Genomic DNA, 22320 nt, shown 5'->3' on the forward strand with positions numbered 1-22320 from the left:
GAGAGGCCCGCGTACCGCAAACAAACAAAAAAAAAAAAAAAAAAAAAAAAAAAAGCCCTTTCAAGTATAAATTCAGAATGGTTCTGAATGCTGGTGAGGTGATTCAGAGAAAATAATAGAAGATAAACTGATCCTGTCCTCAAGGAACTTGGTCTGTTGGGGAAGACAAGACTGACACTCTCATAAATTCAAAAGATAGGCAGACAGACAGTAAAATTATGAAAATGAAACACTGAAGACAAGTAACTGTCCATAGTTTTTTTTTTTTTTTTTTTTTGGTGTTCGCGGGGCTCTCACTGTTGTGGCCTCTCCCGTTGCGGGGCACAGGCTCCGGATGCGCAGGCTCAGTGGCCATGGCTCACGGGCCCAGCCGCTCCGCGGCATGTGGGATCTTCCCGGACCGGGGCATGAACCCGTGTCCCCTGCATCCGCAAGCGGACTCTCAACCACTGCGCCACCAGGGAAGCCCTGTTTTTTTTTGGTTTTTTTTTGTCCATAGTTTTTTGTTCCATTCACCAAACACGTCAAGAAGGATTTGAATATTCCTACCTCCTTGACGTGAGCATCATCAAAATACATCCATTTGCGGATCTTTGTTTGGAAAAAGAATGTAGAATAATGTTTGCCGTAGTAACAGATCATTCCTACTAAGTACAGTTCAGACTGCTTGGCCCGGTCATCTGTCACTCTGAAAAACAGCTGTGGGGAAAGAGGAGAAAGGAAAGAACAGTAACATATTCAGCCCTCTCACATCATCTCTCAGCAGACTCCATTATTTCTTAATTAAGGTACTGATTTGCTTCTCCTTTTGCTAATCCATATTAATCATCAGAAATGAACGTAAAAAGGCAAAATTTTAGTGAAATGTTAGCGAGATAGTGGCCAAACTGGTAACGTGATGATGTTTCTTCATAACTTTTATTTTATTTATTTATTCATTCATTCATTCATTCATTCATTCATTCTAATTGCAGCGAGCAGGGGCTACTCTTCGTTGCAGTGTGTGGGCTTCTCATTGCAGTGGCTTCTCTTGTTGTGGAGCACGAGCTCTAGGCGCGTGAATTTCAGTAGCTGTGGCATGCGGGCTCCAGAGAGCAGGCTCAGTAGTTGTGGCGCACAGGCTTAGCTGCTCCGCGGCATGTGGGATCTTCCTGGACCAGGGATCGAACCCGTGTCCCCTGCATTGGCAGGCGGATTCTTAACCACTGCGCCACCAGGGAAGTCCTCTTCATACCTTTTAATAATATTTTCTTGCTGGGGCCTATTCTAATATGAGTCAGGAATGTTAAAAAAAAATAAAAACAAAACATTCTCAAGTTTCAAAGGTTATTTATCAGCTGGTGCCACAAATATAAATTTCCTGTTGCGACACTAAGTAGAAGGTAAGAAAGCCCTTAGGGGGAGCAATCCCACCATACTGGTTACCAACATTTCAATTCCTAGATATCTAGCACTGTCCTAGGTGTTAAGAGACATACAAAATATTTGAAGGCAAGGAATCTTGCCTTGAGGAATCTGTTTGGTTGAAAAAGCAGTCATAAAAATAAAGCTAGAACAGAACAGAATATGTAGGCTATAGAAATTTAGAAAAATTATATTTTATTGTGCATAGCCTACTATGTCAGAGACTCGTTGGCAAGGAGACCTAAAGTAAGATCCCAGATGGTTCACTTATTCTCAACCATGGCTTAATGACATTAAAAAACAACAAGGGATCTCCTTAGTCACAGGACCATCCCAGAGGGAAACCAGTAGAAAGGAAACCACAGACTTTCTGGCTCTTCTCTTGAACTGAAGGAAAACCCTGTCTGTACCTATACTAGGGTATGCCGCTGATAAGGTAAACAGCCCACGTCTGAAGTCTGTTTCCACTAGAATTCTCTTCCAAGCCACTTCATCACCTTCTCAGCAGATGTTGGTTTCTACCATGAATTTAATATTCTAGGACTCATGTCATCAACTTCTACCTCCTTCACCTCCCATAGCAGAACTAGTCAGGACTGCTCACTTCTTTGACCTTACTACCTCCCATGGTTGAATACACTTCCCTATTCTACACTGGTATTAACTAATGATAAGTAGAGCATATGATAACTCTATGAATTACTTGATTTTTATCAGTAGCTAAGCTCTGCCCATCCTGTCTTTCAAGGCCAAGATCATCCCATATCTTCCAAAAAGCCTTTGCCATCTACGCAAAGGAGGTATGTGAGCATGTACATGCATGCACATGTATGTGTACAGATACACACAATATATTTTTTCAAAACTCTTTAATATTTGTCATTTAGGATATACCTTTGTGTTCAGAGTTCACTGCCCTTGAGCAATAGTAAGTTACAAGAACTCCAAGTGAGAGAAAAAGGTAACTAACACTCACGTCACCCAGCTTAAGGCAGGTGCCCAGGCTGTGAATGACATCCTCTGCCAAGTCTGAGTGGTCCGAGTCCCATACCAGCCCAATTGTGATAATCTGTGGAGCGTTCATCAACACACGGCGAATCCGAATCCTCTCTCCACAGTTGCTCTGAAATACATATATAATGCTAGTGAGAAATGTTGCCCACTGACTCTGCCTCAATTCCACTAATCTCAGGGTTTCCCTCCCCACTCTGAACCCCACCCCTCACTTAACTCACCGGGCAGTTCCGCAGATCCCCCATGGTGCTGGCATTCTGCAGCAGCTCACCAAACATGCTTGGTGAGGGTTTTTCTCGTCTTTCCAGCATACAAATAGCCTGATTGCTTCAAGATGGGGAATTGAAGGGGGATGATGTTGGGAGTTGTACAGGGTTATAGCTAAATCATTCACGCAAATTCCTAACTCACATGTTTGACTTTCTTCCTCTGCCCACTATGCCAAAGCCCCTCATCCTGACCAGCCTCAGTTTCCCACAGAGTACGTGTGCCTGCCTGTCCCCAAATCCAAAGCTCATAGAATCCCCATTCCTCCTCCTACTCTGCTGGCCAGAACTTGAGACTAAGAAAAGGGGACAGATGGGAGAGGAAAGAAGGAGAACAAAGGTTATTTTAAAATTACTGTTCTGAGTTCCTACAATACAGCAAATACTCAGCAATAAGGATACAAGCTATTTGGGTGCCTTCAGTTAAAACCCAGTCAACTGAAGGATTGCCTAAGTATACAGAGAACCCTATAAGACTCACCAAAGGGAAGTAGTGGAGATATAATGCACCATCTGGATGAAAGGCAGCGGATCAGAAGTGGCGCCACAGCTAGTACATACACACTAAGCCCGGGGAGAAAAAAGCAAAACCAGCAGTCACAGTCATTAACTGTTTTGGCACCCATTTGACATCCTACATCCTAGGATAAAGTGTTCTTGAAGAAAAGGTCTAAGAAGTGATGGGAATAGAAATAAGGTTCACCTGCTCAAACAACGTCATTGCAAATTTCTGGTGGGAGATGCAGTGTTGGGCAGTGCATATGTCCTCTTTGGTTTCATCAGCAATGTGGAAGTGAATCCTCATCAGGAGGTTTTCCTAATAGGGGAGGACAAAAAGCAGTACATCGACAATATTTAACAAACAAAAGTACAAATTTGTTGGCAGTTTACTCAGAGAAACAGCAATCCTCCTTGAAGGGAGGACTACCTCTGATTTTTTTTTTAATTTTTTTTTTTTTTTTTTTTGTGGTATGCGGGCCTCCCTCTGTTGTGGCCTCTACGTGGCTAGGAATGAGCCCTTTTTTTTTTTTTTGTGGTACGCGGGCCTCACACTGTTGTGGCCTCTCCCGTTGCGGAGCACAGGCTCCGGACGCACAGGCTCAGCGGCCATGGCTCACGGGCCCAGCCGCTCCGCGGCATGTGGGATCCTCCCAGACCGGGGCGCGAACCCGGTTCCCCTGCATCGGCAGACGGACGCGCAACCACTGCGCCACCAGGGAAGTCCCTAAATTTTTAATTTGAAATAATTATAAATTCACAGAAAGTTTCAAAAAAATTATACAGAAGGTCCATGTACCCTTCACCCAGTTTCCTCCACAGGTGACATGTTACATAACTATAGTACAATATCCAAACCAGCAAATGGACGTCAATAAAATCCACAGAGTTTATTCAGATTTCACCAGTTTTACATACATTCATTTGTGTGTATGTGTAGCTCCATGCAATTTTATCACATGTATAGTCATGTAAACACTCCCACAATTAAGATATAAAACTCTTTCATCACCACAAAGCTCCCTTCTGCTATTCCTTTAAAACTTTACCCACTCAATTCCAACCCTAACCCTTAGCAACCACTAACATGTTGTCCCATCTCTATAATTTTATTATTTCAAGAATGTTAAATAAATGAGATCATATAGTACATAACCTATTGATACTGTGTTTTTCACTCATCGTAACTCCCTTTAGATCATTCAACTTGTTACATAAATCAACAGTTCATTCCTTTTTATTGCTGCACAGTATTCCCTGATATAGAAGTACCCCAGTTTGTTTCACCATCTACCCATTAAAAGCATCTGGGCTTTTTTACTTTGGGGCTATCACAAATAAAGCTTCTCTGAACATTCATGTACAGGTTTTTGTATGAACATATGTTTTCATCTCTCTGGGATTCACGTACAGGAATCTAACTGCTGAATCATATGGTAATTTGCAAGTTTAGTTTTTTAAGAAACTGCCAAACTGTTTTCCAGAGTGGCTATACCATTGTTCATTCCTACCAGCAATAAATCAGTGATCCAGTTTCTCAGGGGCACCCCTGATTTTGGCCTATATTTTACCCTATAATAGGATGTATATCACTCAGATTGTTTAATGGTTGCGTAGAGTCTTTTGAAGGTTTAGTAGGGTCCTCTACTAAAAGTCACTGGGAGCAAAGGAGCCATCTACATAGCACATCACACTTGTGCTAAGGACTCAGCTATTCTCTGTTTAATTATCTTTAGTATGCAGGAGCTCTCAAACTGTGGTCCCCAGACCAGCAGCATCAGTGTTAGCATCACCTAGCAACTTGTTAGAGATATTCTTGGGACCCACTACAGACCTACTGAAACAGAAACTCAAGGGAGTTGGGCCCAGAAATTTGTATTTTAATGGGCCTTGTCTCCTCTGAAGGTGAGAGCTACTGTTCTGTGCGATGGCAAGCACAAAACTACCTGAAGCCTGAAGAAAAAAGAATAAACCCACTAGGCAATTCATACTTTATCAGCAGAAACAACTTATAGAAACTAGGGAAATTCCTAGTTATAACTGTAGAGACCAGGAGCACAGTAAAGTAGCCAGTCCCTGATGGAGACCATCCACAGTCTCACCCCATATCAAAGAGGGCCAGAGGCCAGCACTTACAAAGCACTCCGCAGCATCATCCATAATTCCCAGCTGGAAACGCTGTTCATCCTGAAAAGTCTTTGCCAGAGCACTGCGGAGAGTGTCAGATGGAAGCACTTTTTCAGTACTGCACTGAAACTGGTTAAAGATTCCCTGTAGGGAAGAGGTTAGACAAGGGGAAAAGCACAATGCTGTTACTGAGCTTCTATGCGTCCCAGTCTGTCATGCTAGGATCTCCATGCTTACAGCTATGGAGCCAAATGTACTTTGAATGAGTTGATATGCTTGCAGTTAGTTATAAAAAAGTAAAAAAACAAGACTCATAATAAAGGGCATGGTATGTGCTAATAAGGATCCTTGCTCTTCCATCTGAGTGTGATACCATCAAGGACTCATTAGGAGAGACCACTGTCATGAGTTAATGCAATGCAGTTACCTCATTTCCTCTGATACAGAAAGAGGTAGATGGTCTACAATAAATAAAGATAAATTATATGTCACTGAATTGGCAAATTATTCTCTGGGGGCTCATCGTATGAAACTTGGCCCCTTCTTTTAAATTGTTTAGCTACTATAAAATTACCCAAAAGTAAAAAGAATAATATAACAAATACCTACGTATCTAACACTAAGAAATAAACATTCTATCATGTTTCCTTCCAATCTACAGATAAAGCTAAAGTCCCCTTTAAGACCAGCCACTCACTATGAGTTTGTTGCACAATCTTCTGTTTATAATACTTTTACATATATTTGTGTGTATATATATATAACCTTCAAAACTACATAGTACGCTTGTGTGTATGTATCTTTTGTTTATGTAAAAAGTATCACACTGAATTTTACTTTAAAAAATTCAGCATTCTTTTTGAGGTTACCCATATATTTCATCCTTTTCCCCTGCTGTATAGTATATATCATGTTACTACATCACATCTATTTATCCATTTGTATAGTATTATATCATGTTACTATATCACATCTATTTATCTATTTCTTTATTGACAGATATTTTAACAGTCTCCAATTTTTTGCTATTGTAAAGAGGCTATGCCAACTTAAACTTCTACCAGTGCATGAATATAAATAAATTTCCCCATATCCTTGTCAGCAATTAATACAGTCAAACTGGTTAACTTTAGTCTTTCTAACTACATTTAGTTTTTCTGGGTCTTCTGTGAGTACTACTTGCAGCAAATACCTCTTCTAGTCTTCTGGTATCTTTCAAGAGCAGCAGTTTTTTATTTTGGTGTAACTAAATGTATCTATCTTCTCCATCTTTACCTATATCTGAAACAATAATGAATGTGATATCCAGAGAATGAAAACAAAGAGTGGCAACAAGTGGCACCTGCTTTGAGGTGTCCTTCTCAAGTGGTATTGGACCCTCCACACAGAGATTTTAGAATGTGCTCCTTGACATCACATGGCCCAGATCCACACTAAACTACCCAGATAAACAACTCACCCAACAATGAGTTACATGTCAACACGCCAAAGAATGTCACCGGCTTGAAATCCTCATTAGTAATTTATTCATATAAAAAAATTCCAGGGTTACTTTCAGACTTACTAATGAGACCAGAAATGAGATCACTTTTATAAACCTACCTATGTGAGCTAAGAATAGGAGGTCCCACCAACCTAGAATGGCTAATTATTGGTCCTCATTTTACTTGACGTTTTACTTGCAGTAGCTCAGTCACTCATTCCCTTCAGATTTGTACCCAAATATTACCTTCTCAATATAGTATTTCTGGATCATTTTATTTAAAATTGCAAGCTCAAGCTCCACCCACTCTTTCTAAACCTCCCATCCTTACTTGTTTTATTTTTCCCTTTGGCACTTTTACCAGCAGTCATACCATGTATATTACTTATTTATTGTCTAACTGTACTCTCTAGAATATGAAAACAGAAATTTTTGCCCTTTAATTCCTTGCTACACTCCCAGCATCTATAATAGTAATGGCATGTAGGCCATCAACAACTCATTTTGAATGAATGATTTTATATGGTTAGACCTTACTAAGGGAAAATATTAACTCCCTTCTCTTTTTTAAGCAGATAAAGAATCACCTAGAAAAGGTGAAAATTTTTCTTAAGGTAACACAACTGGTTCAAGCAAAATGTGACTAAACCTTGTTCTGCTAATTTCAAGAGACCTCTGTTCTCTTACTAGCATCATTCCACCTCATACACACTGAACATCTATCCCTACAGCAACTTGAAAACAATTTACTGTGAATCCTGCTATTATTTCCCTACAAATAATTCCATATGATGTGGAGGAGGCAACACCAGAAAAACATATTTAGTATTACTTAATAAGCATGGGGCTGGGGGGAAATCTATTATAATTACTTTATTTTGGAGTGACCTAGAAAGTTTTAACAAGTCTATTATAAGATCAGGTAAAGACAGAGCAAGACCTTCCATAATTTGTTGCTGGAAGTAGAAGAATGTCTATCAGTGACTCCTTAAACTAGACCAAAAGTAAAGGTCTGGGTCCACAGTTAAACACTCCCAGAGGGCAACCGGATATCTGCCAAGTGACCAAAGGGATGTTGAAACTTGGGGAAATGTGAAGAAAAAAGGAAAAGGAAGGTAGGAAAAGAAGTAGTGGCTGCTTCTACATATGGTGATCTGAACACTTAATGATATGCTGAAGGGAAGTCACCTCAGCTTTGCAAAACTTGGTAACCACTATCATATCCCAACGTGCCACTCTTCTCAACTGTTAATGGTAAGACATTAATGCTGACAAAGGCTCTACCTCTAAAGCAAGGGATGGATGAGGTTTGGTCCTCTGTTCAGAGTCTAAAACTGGTTCCAGGACAAACCAACGGAAAATTAGTTTCAGGATAGTTCTGTACAAACACAACAAATGCAAACTGCAGCCCCTTTAGTCTCTCTCAACTGGGTTTCCTCAAGAATTAATACTCTAAAGCATCAACAGTTCCTAATGAATTAACTTCTCTCCTATGCATAGTACTAGTTATGTTACCATCCTAGAGAGAATTAAGAAAATAGTCACTCAAAATACCTTCTGTGTTATGTGGTTCAGATGACCCTGTTTGAGAAAGGACAGAGATCCACTGAGAGATGGCATAGAGTAATAGTTAAGAGTATGGACTCTGGAACCATAGTATTTGGGTTCAAAATCCCAGCCCTGTTACTTACCATCTATATGACCTTGGACAAGTTACCTAACTTCTCTATCCTTCAGTTTCCTCTTCTAAAAGAGAATTAATAATAGTATTTACCTCGTAGGATTATTTGAGGATTAAGTAAGTTATCTATCTTTCTACTTATATCTTAGACTAAAGTCTGACCATATCAAAGTGCTCTCTAAGTGTTAACTGTTATTATAATCATTCTATTTGGAATTCATTTTAGGTTACTGCCTGCCACTGATGTATGAAGAAGGGCCTTGAGAGTCAGAAAGGCTTCTACCTTGAGCTACCTACCCAGTCTCTAAGGTCTAGGTACAAAGGAAGAAATTCTTCTCTATTCTGCTGCTTGTATTCAAGAGAGGCAGATTTCCCATGACCTAGATAACAAGGGTTTCAGCACAGAAAAAGAAAGACTTAAAGTCAGAGCTCTGACTGTGCCCATAGTGGATATGCAACAACAGATCTGGCTCTTGTGTTCAGTGGCATCATCTCCATGCTACTCTTTTTTTAACTTCTTAATTACAAACAGCTTTCTCCACACATACTGAGTATCTGAATGTATTCAGAATAGCCTCTGCCTGCATCTTCTTTATTTTCTTATTCAATACTTTAATTATTGTTACCGGTATTGCTCTGCCATTGTTAGGAAGAAGCAAGTGTATCAGGGATGAAGCAGCCTGAGCCTGCCCAGCATGCATCTGTGAGCCACAGCTCTGGAAGAAGCTGTAGCACAAAGCCCCTCTGTTAGGGCAGCACACTAACTCCTGTGTGTCCCTCTCACATGAGCACAAGGCAGGAATGGGCCTCCTCCTGTTCCCTTTTTCACCCTCCTCCCACCTTTCCCAGAGGGAGATCCTGTTCACACCAAAGAAAGCCAAGAACATTTAGTTCAGCAATAAGAACAGGTGGTAGCACCAATACGGAACAAAAACTGGTATTCTTCCAATTGCTGAGTTCTATGGCAGAGAGGGAGAAAGGGCAGGAAGAACCAAAACCCAGGAATCATTTTCCCCTGTGGGGTCCCTGATGGTTTCATTTCAATAAATTAAAAACCCACCTTTGAGGTTTCTCTCTGCTGTTCTTCACAGAGTGAAACCAAAGAGGTCTTCCTTTTCACTCTCAGGAAAAGGCAAATTACTTTTTGTTTAACTATTTTCTTGGATGCAGTGCAAAAGCAACAAGACTAATGACTAAAAGCAGGTGCTGCCCCGTCCATCTCTCTTGGATCAAGTAGCAAACAATTCTACCCACAGGAGCATATAATTATTTGGATTAGTAAAAACCACGTAAATAAGATAAAAGTGCCATAAAGACAGAAAGTCTTTGTGCTTTGTCATCTACAAATGCAGCTGTTGCTTAAGTTTTTCCTTTTTTTCCCCCTAAAACACAGGCTTTGTCTTTAAGCAGGGAACAGCTGTCTATTTCTCTCTCAGAATTTCCTAGCTTTGCATCAAAAAGAAGTCATGAGTAGAGAAGATACGGGTCAAGAAAAAGAGCTGTCACTAAATTTGATGCTTTATGGGCCCAAGGTCTTTGAAAAGTGCCCCAGTCTGCAGTTCAACTCATCCCTGAGAGGTGTCCAGCAACACCTTCTACAAAGGCGTGATGCATGTTATACACTACTACTAACTCAATTCTTAGAGTCTCTCTTCTTGATCTAAGCTTCCCAAATCTACCATTTTGGCTTTCATAACTATCCCTTTTTTCCACACCTCCTGTAAATTATAGACCTAAATAAATCATAAACCTAGATGTGGCCAATCGAGCCTGTTTGTAAACACAACCCTTTGAAAGGAAAATAAAGGAGCTACTCCTTGAGAGTCACTGACTGCTGGAAAATAGAACTTTCACCCTAGATTTGTATGTTCAAAAGAATGTTGAACGTTTTCTTTCAAGAGGGGAAAGAATATTGAAACGTTTACCATTTTGGCATCCAAAACAGTAACACTGGATTTTTAACATTTTATTGCAAAAAAGTTCAAACATACAAGGGTAGACAAAATAGCACAATAAATTCCCATGTACCTATCATCCATCCTCAACCATTATTGACCTGTGGCCAATCTCATTTCATATATACCACCCACCCACTTACCCCTCCTCCCAGATCATTTTGAAACAAATGCCAGACATTATTCATCTGTAAATATGTCAGGATATGCCTCTAAAAAATAAGAACACTTTTTGCTTAAAACATAACTATATAACAAACCCTTTCTCTAGCGTTCAGTGATTTTTTTGTGATATAACAGAATCAGTGATTACATCTCCCCTGACAAGTGTGAGCTGCAATTCCCAAGGCTTGTAGTCTATGGGCTGACCAAATATGTGTTCTTCAAATTAAAGTTGTTAAATATAACAACTTTAGTGACAATTCAGTGACAATTCTGAAGTGATATTTATGCAGTAAAAACAAAACAAAACGAAAGGTGCCTATGTAAAGTGATGGCTTTGTTAATTAGCTTGATTGGAGTGATCATTTCACAATATACGTATACATCAAAACATCAAGTTGTGTGCCTTAAATCTTACCATTTTTATTTGTGAATTATACCGCAATAAAACAGAAAAAAATCATTTAAAAAAACACTTAACCATAATACCATTACCACACTCAGAAAAAGGTATCCAGTCAGTTTAACAGAAATTCTTGCTCCAGGAAGAGAAAGCAGAGAACAGCTTGGCCAGTTTCTCTCTTGGGATTCTTTAACCTTATGTCTTAAAATAGCTACCTTCCTGGACTTCCTAATTAGAAAATTACCCACATATCCTATATCAGTCCCTTTAAATTAAATTCAGTTACCAATACCATATCTCCCCATGAGTTCAGGGCTTTATTTGCATTCAATTTATAACCCAGTACCTTGGACTTACAGTGGTAAAGTAAAAGACCATCATAAACTTACCTTTCACACACGTTCCTGCTACCTATGCAAAAATGACACCCACATACACAAAGGCAGAGACACAGATAGAAACAACAAGACCTCAAAAGACACTGGACAGACAGACACAGAGACAGGCCAAATTCACCAGGGAATAGTATTGCTTTAGTGGGAAATCATAAACTAATATTGAGATTTATAAAAATGTAACAGTCATTCTGGAATTTTTGCCAAGATCAGAAATGTAGGACCTTAAAGATTACCAACAGTATTCAAATCAAATTTTAAGAATCAGTATCATAGCCACTTACCCCACAGGGGAAATAAAAAGGCGGACCCTTCTGGACATGCACAAAGATTTTGAGATTGTATAAGTTTCAGGTTCTGCCATAAACTCTAGAAAGAATCATGATGATCTGCTATATTTTTCCTTGTAGTCATACCCCTCTATTTGAAATACCATGTAAAATTCTGAACTCCAGAATTTTGAAAAGAATAAGAGCCTGAGTTTCATACTATCCAAGTTATGTCAATGATTAATTTAGTCAAGAATATTTAGGTACAGGGCTTCCCTGGTGGAGCAGTGGTTAAGAATCTGCCTGCCAATGCAGGGGACAAGGGTTCAAGCCCTGGTCCAGGAAGATCCCACATGATGCAGAGCATCTAAGCCTGTGCGCCACAACTACTGAGCCTGCGCTCTAGAGCCCGCAAGCCATAACTACTGAAGCCTGCACGCCTAGAGCCCGTGCTCCGCAACAAAAGAAGCCACCGCAATGAGAAGCCCGCGCACCACAACGAAGAGTAGCCCCCACTCGCTGCAACTAGAGAAAGCCCGCGCACAGCAGCGAAGACTCATGGCAGCCAAAAATAAAATAAATTAATTTTAAAAAAAGAAGACTATTTCGGTACAGCCTAATACAACTTTAAGAAAGGTTAACCAAAAGACCACACAAATATGTTCATATCACATAGATAAGCAGAACAAGGAAGTTCAATTCTAATGGATAGGTGCATTAGACATAAGGACATACCTTCCTTATGCGAGGGCTTTTTATTACTAGCTAAAATTTCCAGGTAACATACTAGAAATCTAATTTCCTGGCTTAAATAAATAGCCAGTCTAGGATAATGGGTTTACTCCTCTCTGATAGTGGCCATGACTATAGGACAATGAAGAACCTTCCATTCCTACAGTCTACAAAAAAATGACCAGACTAATTCCTTATACCACTTTACTCGATATGTTTATGCTTCAGTCCCCACTAGAGGAACAGCTACATGGTACACAATAAAAAAATATTGAGAGATTAGTTCCCTAAACTCTCAAATTTCCCCCCAATTAACAAGTTAGCTATCAGCAGAACACAGACTTTCCTGCCCCTTCACAACAATCTTAGACTTATCCAGGACCCCTATATACAAAAACCTATTTCCTCCCTACCTACCTCCATCACCACCACCATTCCCTGGCTTTTATTCCTTATACTAAAATCCTTAAAAAAAAATCACTAATTGAGAAGGTTTGCTGGATTTAATCAATCAATGCAGCATTCTTCTTTGCCTATAACAAAAAACACTCTGTCCTACATCCTGGCACTGTAAAGCCTCTAGTACAATCCCTGGAAGGAGAACAAAATCTTTGTGGCATACTAAGTACAGAGGACGGATTTCCTCCTCTGGACAGAGATAAATAAATAAACCAATACCAAAGTCAAGTCATACCCTGGGGGCCAGGGTGTAAGAGCAGACTCAATATGAATAATAAATCAGAGCTCTGGGCTATAGGCATGACAACAGTTTAGGTCAGGACAAATCTTTCAGTAATACTAGATGGGAATAAATTTGGTACTTTAGAAAGGACAGGGTAATTAGCACACAAATCTCTTTTTTTTGTATAAATTTATGTTTTCATTTATTTATTTTTGGCTGTGCTGGGTCTTCGCTGCTGCGCATGGGCTTTCTCTAGTTGCAGGGTGAGCGGGGGCCACTCTCCATTGCGGTGCACGGGCCTCTCACTGCGATGGCCTCTCCTGCTGCAGAGCATGAGCTCTGGGCACGCGGGCTTCAATAGTTGTGGTGCACGGGCCCAGATGCTCTGCGGCATGTGGGATCCTCCCGGACCAGGGCCCGAATTGGTGTCCCCTGCATTGGCAGGCAGACTCTTAACCACTGCGCCTCCAGGGAAGTCCCCCACAAATCTTGTCTATTTGCTAAGTCAGAGTTGAAAGGCATTGCGGTTCAAAGTAAGCAGAAAGACATACTAACACAAATTCTTCATTAATAATTTGCATGCAAGATTTTGAGGCTGTAATTACTTTAGGGACTTAGTGTCAAGTAACACAGAAAAAAAAACAGTATATTTTACAGGACCAAAAGAAATGGATTATCATAAATATTGTGTACAAACCACCAAAAAGTACTGGATGCAACATATACTATAGTACCAATGAAGATTACGAGGCACAGGACTATTGGCAGACGTATATAGCGCAGAAGAAAAAAACAAAAATATTAAAGACGACGTGATCCAAAAGGTATTCACATAAGGCCAGTAGTAAATGCATTTTAAGTAAACAACTGGAGAGAGAGCAGGGATACATATCTTTCAGCCAGACTTGGAAGGGCAAATCCTTCATCCAAACATCAGATTAAGGGAAAGTTGGCTAGCTTCTGACTCATCGAGGAACATAACATGTTTGTGTTTCTTTTTGTCCTTAATAGTAGGTTCTAGAGATAAGCAATTATGCTCTAACATAAAGAATTCTGACTTTCTAAAGAACTGGCAAGTTTTGCAGAGTACTTCAAATTCAGGAAGTTTGGAATCTCGTTTTAAAAAAAATCTAAGAAATAAGAATTTTACAAATCAAACTTAGCATTAAAGAATGCAAACAGGTCATGAAGTATCAGCAAAAAGGAATTCTTATTAGCCTCATCAAATATTCCTCCGATTTTTAAATAGGAGGCAGAGAAAAAAATATATAATTACACCCATAGAGAAAAAAATATATAGAATTACACCCACACTGGGACACCACAAAGTTAACATGTAACTTAAAGATAGGATACCAGATAACTGCTCTGCTGACAGAATCCCAGACTTCCACTTCTTCCATCAGCAGATCTTTCCCACCATCAACTCCCCTTCCTGCCTCCCTCCTCCCCTCCCCCACATCTCTCCCTTCCCTTACTAAATGAGGCATGAAGGCCTAGATTAGTAGCCTTACTAAAAAAAAGTATGAAACCAAAAGTCACAATATGAAAATCTCTATTAAACAGGACAAGAGTGAGAGAGAATATAAAAGACAGAAAGAAAAAGAAAAGGAAAAGGCAATACCCTAAACTCCGTAACTAAAATACCAAGAAGTACTAAAAGACTATATGAACCCAGAAAAGTTGTGTTTATATTATGGTCCAGGCACTGTGAGGAACACCAAGAGAGAAGAAAAGCTGGGCCACCTTCCCAAAAACCCATTCAGCCATGCTAAACACTGTTAAAATCAATTATGGATGTAGATATAGTATTTTTAAAACTTCGTGAAGAAGATAAATTTCTGAAAGGCAGATGTGGTTTGGCTTAAAAGGGATGTGTTATTGTTCTGTTCGTTGTTATTATTTTGGGTGCCAAGGGATGCAGGCAAAGTGAATGACATCTGCAATGCAATGTCTAAGAGGCAGGCATAGTAAGTATACCATCTGCTATCACAGATGAAATGGAGTGCCTGGGGAAGAAGAGGAAGGGAAAAGGAAGTGTGAAATTAGTTTTTAAAATGTCCATAATCCTGCTTTTCTAAGTGATTTAAGAGACAACTGGGAGCCACTTCAAGATTATAAGAAGGTAGTAACTTCAAAATAGCACTCCAGGGTAGTCTTAGGTTAGAACAAATAAAATAGGAAGATACTAGAGATGGAAAGGCAATTAAGGGTCTGAAAAAAAAAAAGTACTCTTTTTACTAAAACGGTGGGCAAAAAGACCTATTACTAGAAATATTATAGACCAGAGAAGAGGCATAAAGAGAAACGATAATTCCTGTGGTGGAATTCAGGCTATTTTCAGTTTTCCTCTTTACACTTTAATATACTTTCCAGAATGATTGCTGTATTTTTCTATATTTATAATAAAAATCATCATTCAAATAAAGAACAAACATGATGTGTATACACAGCCAAAGAATAATAAATAAATGCCCATGTGCCTGCCACACAATTTAAGAATGGAAAAATTGAGTTTGAGGATCCACAAATGATTATATTCTACCCATTCCACCTTCCAGAGGTAACCATTATCCTGAATTTTGCAAAAATAATTCCTTTTTTCTCTACAATTTTATCATACGTATGTATCCCGGAACAATATGTTATTTATTCTGCCTGTTTTGGATTTGTATATAAATGGAATCATAGCTTAGCAGTCTTCTGTGACTTGCTTTTTTCATTCAATATACAAATCTTCCTTGATTTATGATGGGGTTACATCCCAATAAACCCATAGTAAGTTGAAAACATGCCTAACTTATCTACTGAACATCATTGCCTAGCATAGCCTACCTTAAACTTGCTCAGAACATTTACATTAGCCTACAGTTGGGCAAAATCATCTAATACAAAGCCTACTTCATTATAAAGTGTTGAATATCTGATCAAATTTATTGAATACTGTACGGAAAGTGAAAAACAGAACGTCTGTATGGGTACAGAATGGTTATAAGTGTATCGGTTGTTTAACGTCATGATTGTGTGGCTGACTGGGAGCTAAGGCGTGCTACAGCTGCCCAGCATCACAATAAAGTATCACACCATATATATCACTAGCCCAAGAAAAGATCAAAATGCAAGGTAAGGTTTCTACTGAATGCATATCGCTTTCACATCATCATAAAGTCAAAAAATCGCTAAGTCAGACCATCGTAAGTTGATGGCTGTCTGTAATGCTTCTGTGATGAACTCAAAATGATACATGCAGCTGCAGGCTATTCATTTTCACAACTATATAGAAGTGAAATAAACTACTACTCTAGGAATAAACCGTAATTTTTTAATCGACTATATTAGAGTTGGAATGGGTTGTTGCATTTTTTCTGTAATCACAAAAAAAATACTACCTTAAACATCCCCAAACATATCTTCTGGTATGTATGTACAAGGAAGTTCCTTACAGCGAATATCCAGGAGTAGAATTACTGAGTAGTAGGGTAACTGCTACTTCAATTTTATTTGACAAATGTAATGACAAATTGGTTTCCTAAATAGTGGCATCAATTTATATTCCAACCAAAAATGTATATAAATTCTCATTATTCTATCTTGTAGGTAACAATTTTATCTGACTTTTAAATTTCTACTAATATGAAGGGTATGGTTTAATCTACATTTCTTAGATTACTAAAGAGGGTAAGCCTATTTCATATGCTTAAATATCAATTGGGTTTCCCATTCCGAGAAATGCCTGTTTATGTGTTTTGTCCATTTTCCTGTTGACTCATTTTATTATTTACTTATTCTTCATGGGAGTTCTTCTCTGGAGTTCTATGTTGGATACCAGTCCTCTGTTGATTATATACATTGCAGATACTTTCTCCCAATTTGTAGCCTTGTATACTTATTGTCTTTATGGAGTATTCTGATGAACAGAAGTTCTTGAATTTTCTATAGTAAAACGTATCAAGCTTTTTAACTTTGTATTTTTCATGTCTTATTTATTAAATCCTCTCTGTCTCTTAGGCCACGATATTCTCTCATAGTTTCTTCTAAAACGAAGTATTTTGTCTTTCACATTTTACTCCTTAATTCATCTGAAATTCTTAATTTTGGTATAATATGAAGTAGGGATCTAATTTCCTTTTTGTCTATACAAATAACAAGTTATCTAAGCACGTTTATTGGAAAGTCTAAGAGTATAATTTTCAAATTAAGTGCACAATAATTAAAAGAATGAAAACAATGCCATCTAAAACAAAGTATGTGCAAATTAGAGCCTAATTATTTAACATTTATTTAGCATTGAGAGATTGAAAAGCACTTTAGGGAAAAAAAATCAAATTTTTAATCTTCCAATACAGCAAAAGAGGCAGTGAAGGAAAAGAAATCTAATGGATAGATCAGGCAATGATGTGATGAGGAAAGCATAAGAATTCCAACACATCCTCAGACTTATAAAAAGACCCAAAACATAGCCTCTGATCCACTAAGCCCATTTACCTATCTATCATAAGCAACTGCATCTCTGAAAAACTCCCAAGATACAACCTCAGCCCCTTTAGTTTGAAAAAACAACTTCCTTTCTGTAACTGGGTATCTCAGAAGGTGTCCCATAAGGTCTGGTGATTGGTTTCCTTTATCTTTCTGACTTATATAATTATATTGATTTATATATGGGACCCAGAGTCCCATCTGGGTCAGTGAAGAATATGGCACAGTCCTGACTAATCAAAGGCATGTCAGGGGGTCATGTAATTTCTATCATCCCTTCTTGTTACAGATAGGAGTTTCCAGTTTCAGGAGATTGTTCTACCAGGTTGTTCTACCAGGGATTTCTCCAGGATTCAGATCTCTAGCAAGTAACTTGCCTTGTTTTTTTGGTTTTAATGCCATGAACCAGACTTCCCTTGGACTTGCTGACCAAAGGACCACTATGTTTCTTGTTTATCTAAAGTTAGATACTTAATGCCAATGTACCTTTCAGAAAAATCAAGCCAAATGCTCTTTTGGATGGACTTCTGTCTGAATGGGCATAGTCAGAAATGTTACAACTTGTGAAAAATATGGTTTTATTAAAATTTCATATTTAAACTCCCCAATTAACCAATAACTTTAAACATCTTTATTGGAGTATAATTGCTTTACAATGTTGTGTTAGTTCCTGCTGTATAACACAGTGAATCAGCTATATATAGACATATATCCCCATATACCCTCCCTCTTGCCTCTCCCTCCCACCCTCCCTATCCCATCCCTCTAGGTGGTCACAAAGCACCGAGTTGATCTCCCTGTGCTATGCAGCTGCTTCCCACTAGCTATCTATTAGCTACCTATTTTACATTTGGTAGTGTATACATGTCCATGCTACTCTCTCACTTCGTCCCAGTTTACCCTTCCCCCTCCCCATGTCCTCAAGTCCATTCTCTACATCTGCGTCTTTATTCCTGTCCTGCCCCTACGTTCTTCAGAACCATGGTTTTTTTTTTTTTTTTTTGATTCCATATATATGTGTTAGCATACAGTATTTGTTTTTCTCTTTCTGACTTACTTCACTCTGTGTGACAGACTCTAGGTCCAACCACCTCACTACAAATAACTCAATTTCGTTTCTTTTTTGGCTAAGTAGTAGTCCATTGTATATGTGTGCCACATCTTCTTTATCCATTCATCTGTTGATGGACACTTAGGTTGCTTCCATGTCCTGGCTACTAAAAATAGAGCTGCAATGAACATTGTGGTACATGACTCTTTTTGAATTATTAACCAATAATTTGTATTCTATATTTTGCTAAAAGTTATAATGGTTCCAAACAAAGGGTAGAAAAAAAAAAGATATTTGTGACCCTAATGACAAAAAGTTCAGAAGACTCAGTTATCTCTTTCCAGAAATATCTGCCTACCATGGGACTAAAACTTCAAACTGATGTTGGTCAAAAAACTGTTTTGAGTCAGTTGTTGCAAATTTAACTGCGAAATTCTCCTGGATTTTTTGGTCACAATTCCTGCTCTCAGATGTAAAAGCAACTAAATTAATAATGATCACAACCAAGCATCCCTGTGACAAACCAAGAATTGAGACTTCATGAGACTAAAAAATGACTCTAGAAGCTTACTCAGAACTTAGGCATACTCATCCAACCATAAATAATCCATTGTATATCAGGACCAAGAAAACAGCAAGGATAAGTGTTGGAAAAGTAATACAGAATGGGACCTTCCACATCCTAGCTCTTTCTCTTTAGCAACTTACCTAAAATCTCTGAGTCAGAACTCTCTCACATTAGGGCATTTTATTAGTCTCTAAATGAATCCTCAGTTTCATTTTATTCAGAAATTTAAAACTTGGAGTCAGATAATAAGGTACACAACTGATATAAAGAATCTATAGATTATTACATGTGATAATAGGAAATATTAGGGAATGGGAAAATTTTAGTACTGGCTTTTCTTTTTATAATAAATTTATTTATTTTTATTTTTGGCTGTGTTGGGTCTTCGTTGCTGCACGCGAGCTTTCTCTAGCTGTGGCGAGAGGAGGCTACTGTTCATTGCGGTGCGTAGGCTTCTCATTGTGGTGGCTTCTCTTGTTGCGGAGCACAGGATCTGGGAGCATGGGCTTCAGTAGTTGTGGCACGTGGGCTCAGTAGCTGTGGCTCGCGGGCTCTAGAGCGCAGGCTCAGTAGTTGTGGTGCAGGGGCTTAGTAACTCCGTGGCACGTAGGATCTTCCCAGACCAGGGCTTGAACCCATGTCTCCTGCACTGGCAGGCAGATTCTCAACCACTGTGCTTCCAGGGAAGCCCCCTGGCTTTCATTAATAGAAAGAGTATGTTGCTAAATTTAGCTTTAATAGACAATAGTTAATTCCATGAAAAACAATTGGTTGTTTATTCTTTCAAAATGAAAATTTAGTGTTAGCTTTTCAGATAAATACTCAAAGTCTAAGCACATTTGAATAGTATCCAATCACATTAAATAGAGTTGTGCAGGCAAAAGGTTCAGAGAAACAGAATACCTAAACCAAGTAGTAGTTCTTTGAAACAAGCAAAACTAATCATACTTATCCTTTGTACTAAACCACATGCAAATAATGCAGTAACAAATTCTTTAGCATCAACCTGAATAACCAAACCACCTTAATATGGATCATTAACCTAATGATAGTGAGAAGAAACAAATTTGAAGTATTTACCTTCAGAGCACAAAAGATGCAGGAATCTCCCATGCATTTGTGAGTTGTAAGCTGCCTAAAGCTACGTCGGAAGATGTCCCTCAATAGTTGTGGCTCGCGGGCTCTAGGGCACAGGCTCAGTAGTTGCGGCGCATGGGCTTAGTTGTTCCGCGGCATGTGGGATCTTCCCAGACCAGGGCTCGAACCCATGTCTCCTTGAGAGCACAAAAGATGCAGGAGTCTCCCATGCATTTGTGAGTTGTAAGCTGCCTAAAGCTACGTCGGAAGATGTCCAAGTGCCATAAAACCTGATGAAAAGGGAAAACACTTCATTACTCTACAAAAACCCCCCATTTAATTTCAAATTCAAGAAGTCAAGCAAACATATGTAGACAATAGACATTGTTACTCCCAAGAGAAAAGCTCATTCTAGTGTATTAAAAAAAAATGTCAAAAAAGGTGAGGTATCCAACCAGAGGGATAGATGACCATATTCTGGAAAAGACACTAATTCGAACATAAAGTAGGTCACACAGAGAAAATATGATACGAGATACATCAAATGTGATCTTAAAGAGGGAATTTATGGGTTAAAAACTGCGGAATAAGGATTTATTTTAATGGTCCACACAAGAAAACCATGAATATTTTAAAACTTATTTAGAAGCTTGAATGGTAGTGTGGAATTTTGTCTTTGTTAGATTTCTCAATTTTTGGACCTTTCTGAGAGAGGTGTGACCTCCTTAAGTCAACAGAATAAAAAAAATAGTGGTTATATCAACAGTGATAAATCGGTTCATAGGGGGCAGAGTCAAGATGGCATACTAGGAAGACGTGGAATTCGCATCTCCGCACAACTAGGGTACCTACCAGGCACCGGTGGGGGACCATGGACACCTAAGGGGACGGGAGTAACCCCCAGCAACCAGGTAGGATGTGGGGCATGGGGGGAGTGAAGGGGGAAGAGAAGTGGAGACGGGAGGGGACTGGCATCCCTGAGGGGCGGATGGGGAGGGGAAGGGATCCCACGCCTGAAGGGGGAAACTGGGTGACCATTGGGAGGGCAGAGGATCAAAAGGGAGCATGGCCAGGTTTCCCCTACCCACTTGGACCCCCGGGAGCCTGCTGAGATCCCAGGTCTGATCCTCTGCCCACTGAGGCCCCCTACAGCCGCACGGGCCTGCGGGAGTGGGCGGGAGGAAAGGGGGAGCAAAAGTAAAGACTTGACCGCTGGGACTGGCAGCCCTGAGTGGTGGCTGGGGGAGGGGAGGAGTTGCTACACCCAGCAGGGCCCACCCATGGTTAGGGGTCCATCAGCAGCAGAAGGGACCCTGAGGGACACAATGGGGGAGGGGCACAAAGGAACGGAAGGGAACTGGGCCAGCACCTTCTCTGTCCACTTAGGCACCAGGGGGCCTGTTGTGCTCCCAGGCCTAATCCTCTGCCCTCAGAGCCTCCCTCCTGCCGTGGAGAACCCAAGCCCCGCCCCTACACCCCCACCAAAGGCCCCACCTCTACACTCAGAGACCCCGTCCTACACGCTGGGCTTAAACCCCACCCACACACCCTCACTAAGGGCCCTACCTCCAAACTCCAGAACTCCACACTTCAGAGGCCCTCCTTTCCACGTGCTGCCTCTCTCCTTCCCACGCAGGTCCTAAGCAGAGGCCCCACCCCCAAGGCCTTTTACGGCTGCGTGGGTTCTGGAGCCTAGGTCCTGCCCCACAGCCAAATGTCACCCCCCCCCACTCACCTATATCCTGCCCCACCCTAAACTCCACCCCGGCCTAAGTTCCACCACCACCTAAACTCCGCCCCCATAGCCAAGGCTTTTCTTTTTTTTTCTTTTTTTCTTTTTTCCTCTTTTAGATTGGGGTTCTGTTTCACCTTGCTGATTCATTGTTGTTGATTCTTTTATATTTTTATTTTTCCTAATAAATCTTTTATTTTTACTAATTTTATTTTATTCTTTATACTTTGTTATTATTCTCTCCTTTTGGCTTGTTCACCCCACCCCTTCTTTTTCTTCTTTTTTCTGTTGTGGTTTTATTTTACCTTGTTTCAGTTGTTTCAATTATAGTTTTATTTTTCCTAA

The 22320-nt window shown here is 39.7% G+C and overlaps 1 protein-coding gene across 9 annotated transcripts in view; it reads right to left on the bottom strand.

Annotated features, from left to right (window-relative positions):
- Positions 1–22320, bottom strand: part of USP54 (ubiquitin specific peptidase 54) — a 100320-nt gene that overhangs the window by 45238 nt on the left and 32762 nt on the right. For 4 of the 9 annotated variants that reach the window (XM_055081327.1, XM_024132177.3, XM_055081326.1 and 1 more), the window contains exons 1-7: positions 20247–20319; positions 5319–5453; positions 3388–3501; positions 3166–3248; positions 2640–2745; positions 2381–2527; positions 550–699 (exon numbers count right to left, since the gene is read on the bottom strand). In XM_055081327.1, coding sequence (XP_054937302.1) covers positions 550–699; positions 2381–2527; positions 2640–2745; positions 3166–3248; positions 3388–3501; positions 5319–5453; positions 20247–20279 — 768 coding nt within the window. In that variant the 5' untranslated portion in view covers positions 20280–20319. Of the gene's footprint in view, positions 1–549; positions 700–2374; positions 2528–2639; positions 2746–3165; positions 3249–3387; positions 3502–5318; positions 5454–20246; positions 20320–20431; positions 20534–22320 lie in introns of those variants that run through there. The other 5 variants (XM_024132176.3, XM_024132175.3, XM_024132169.3 and 2 more) reach the window with 3 other exon arrangements.

Source organism: Physeter macrocephalus, chromosome 20, assembly GCF_002837175.3.
Source record: "Physeter macrocephalus isolate SW-GA chromosome 20, ASM283717v5, whole genome shotgun sequence".
NCBI lineage: Eukaryota > Metazoa > Chordata > Mammalia > Artiodactyla > Physeteridae > Physeter > Physeter macrocephalus.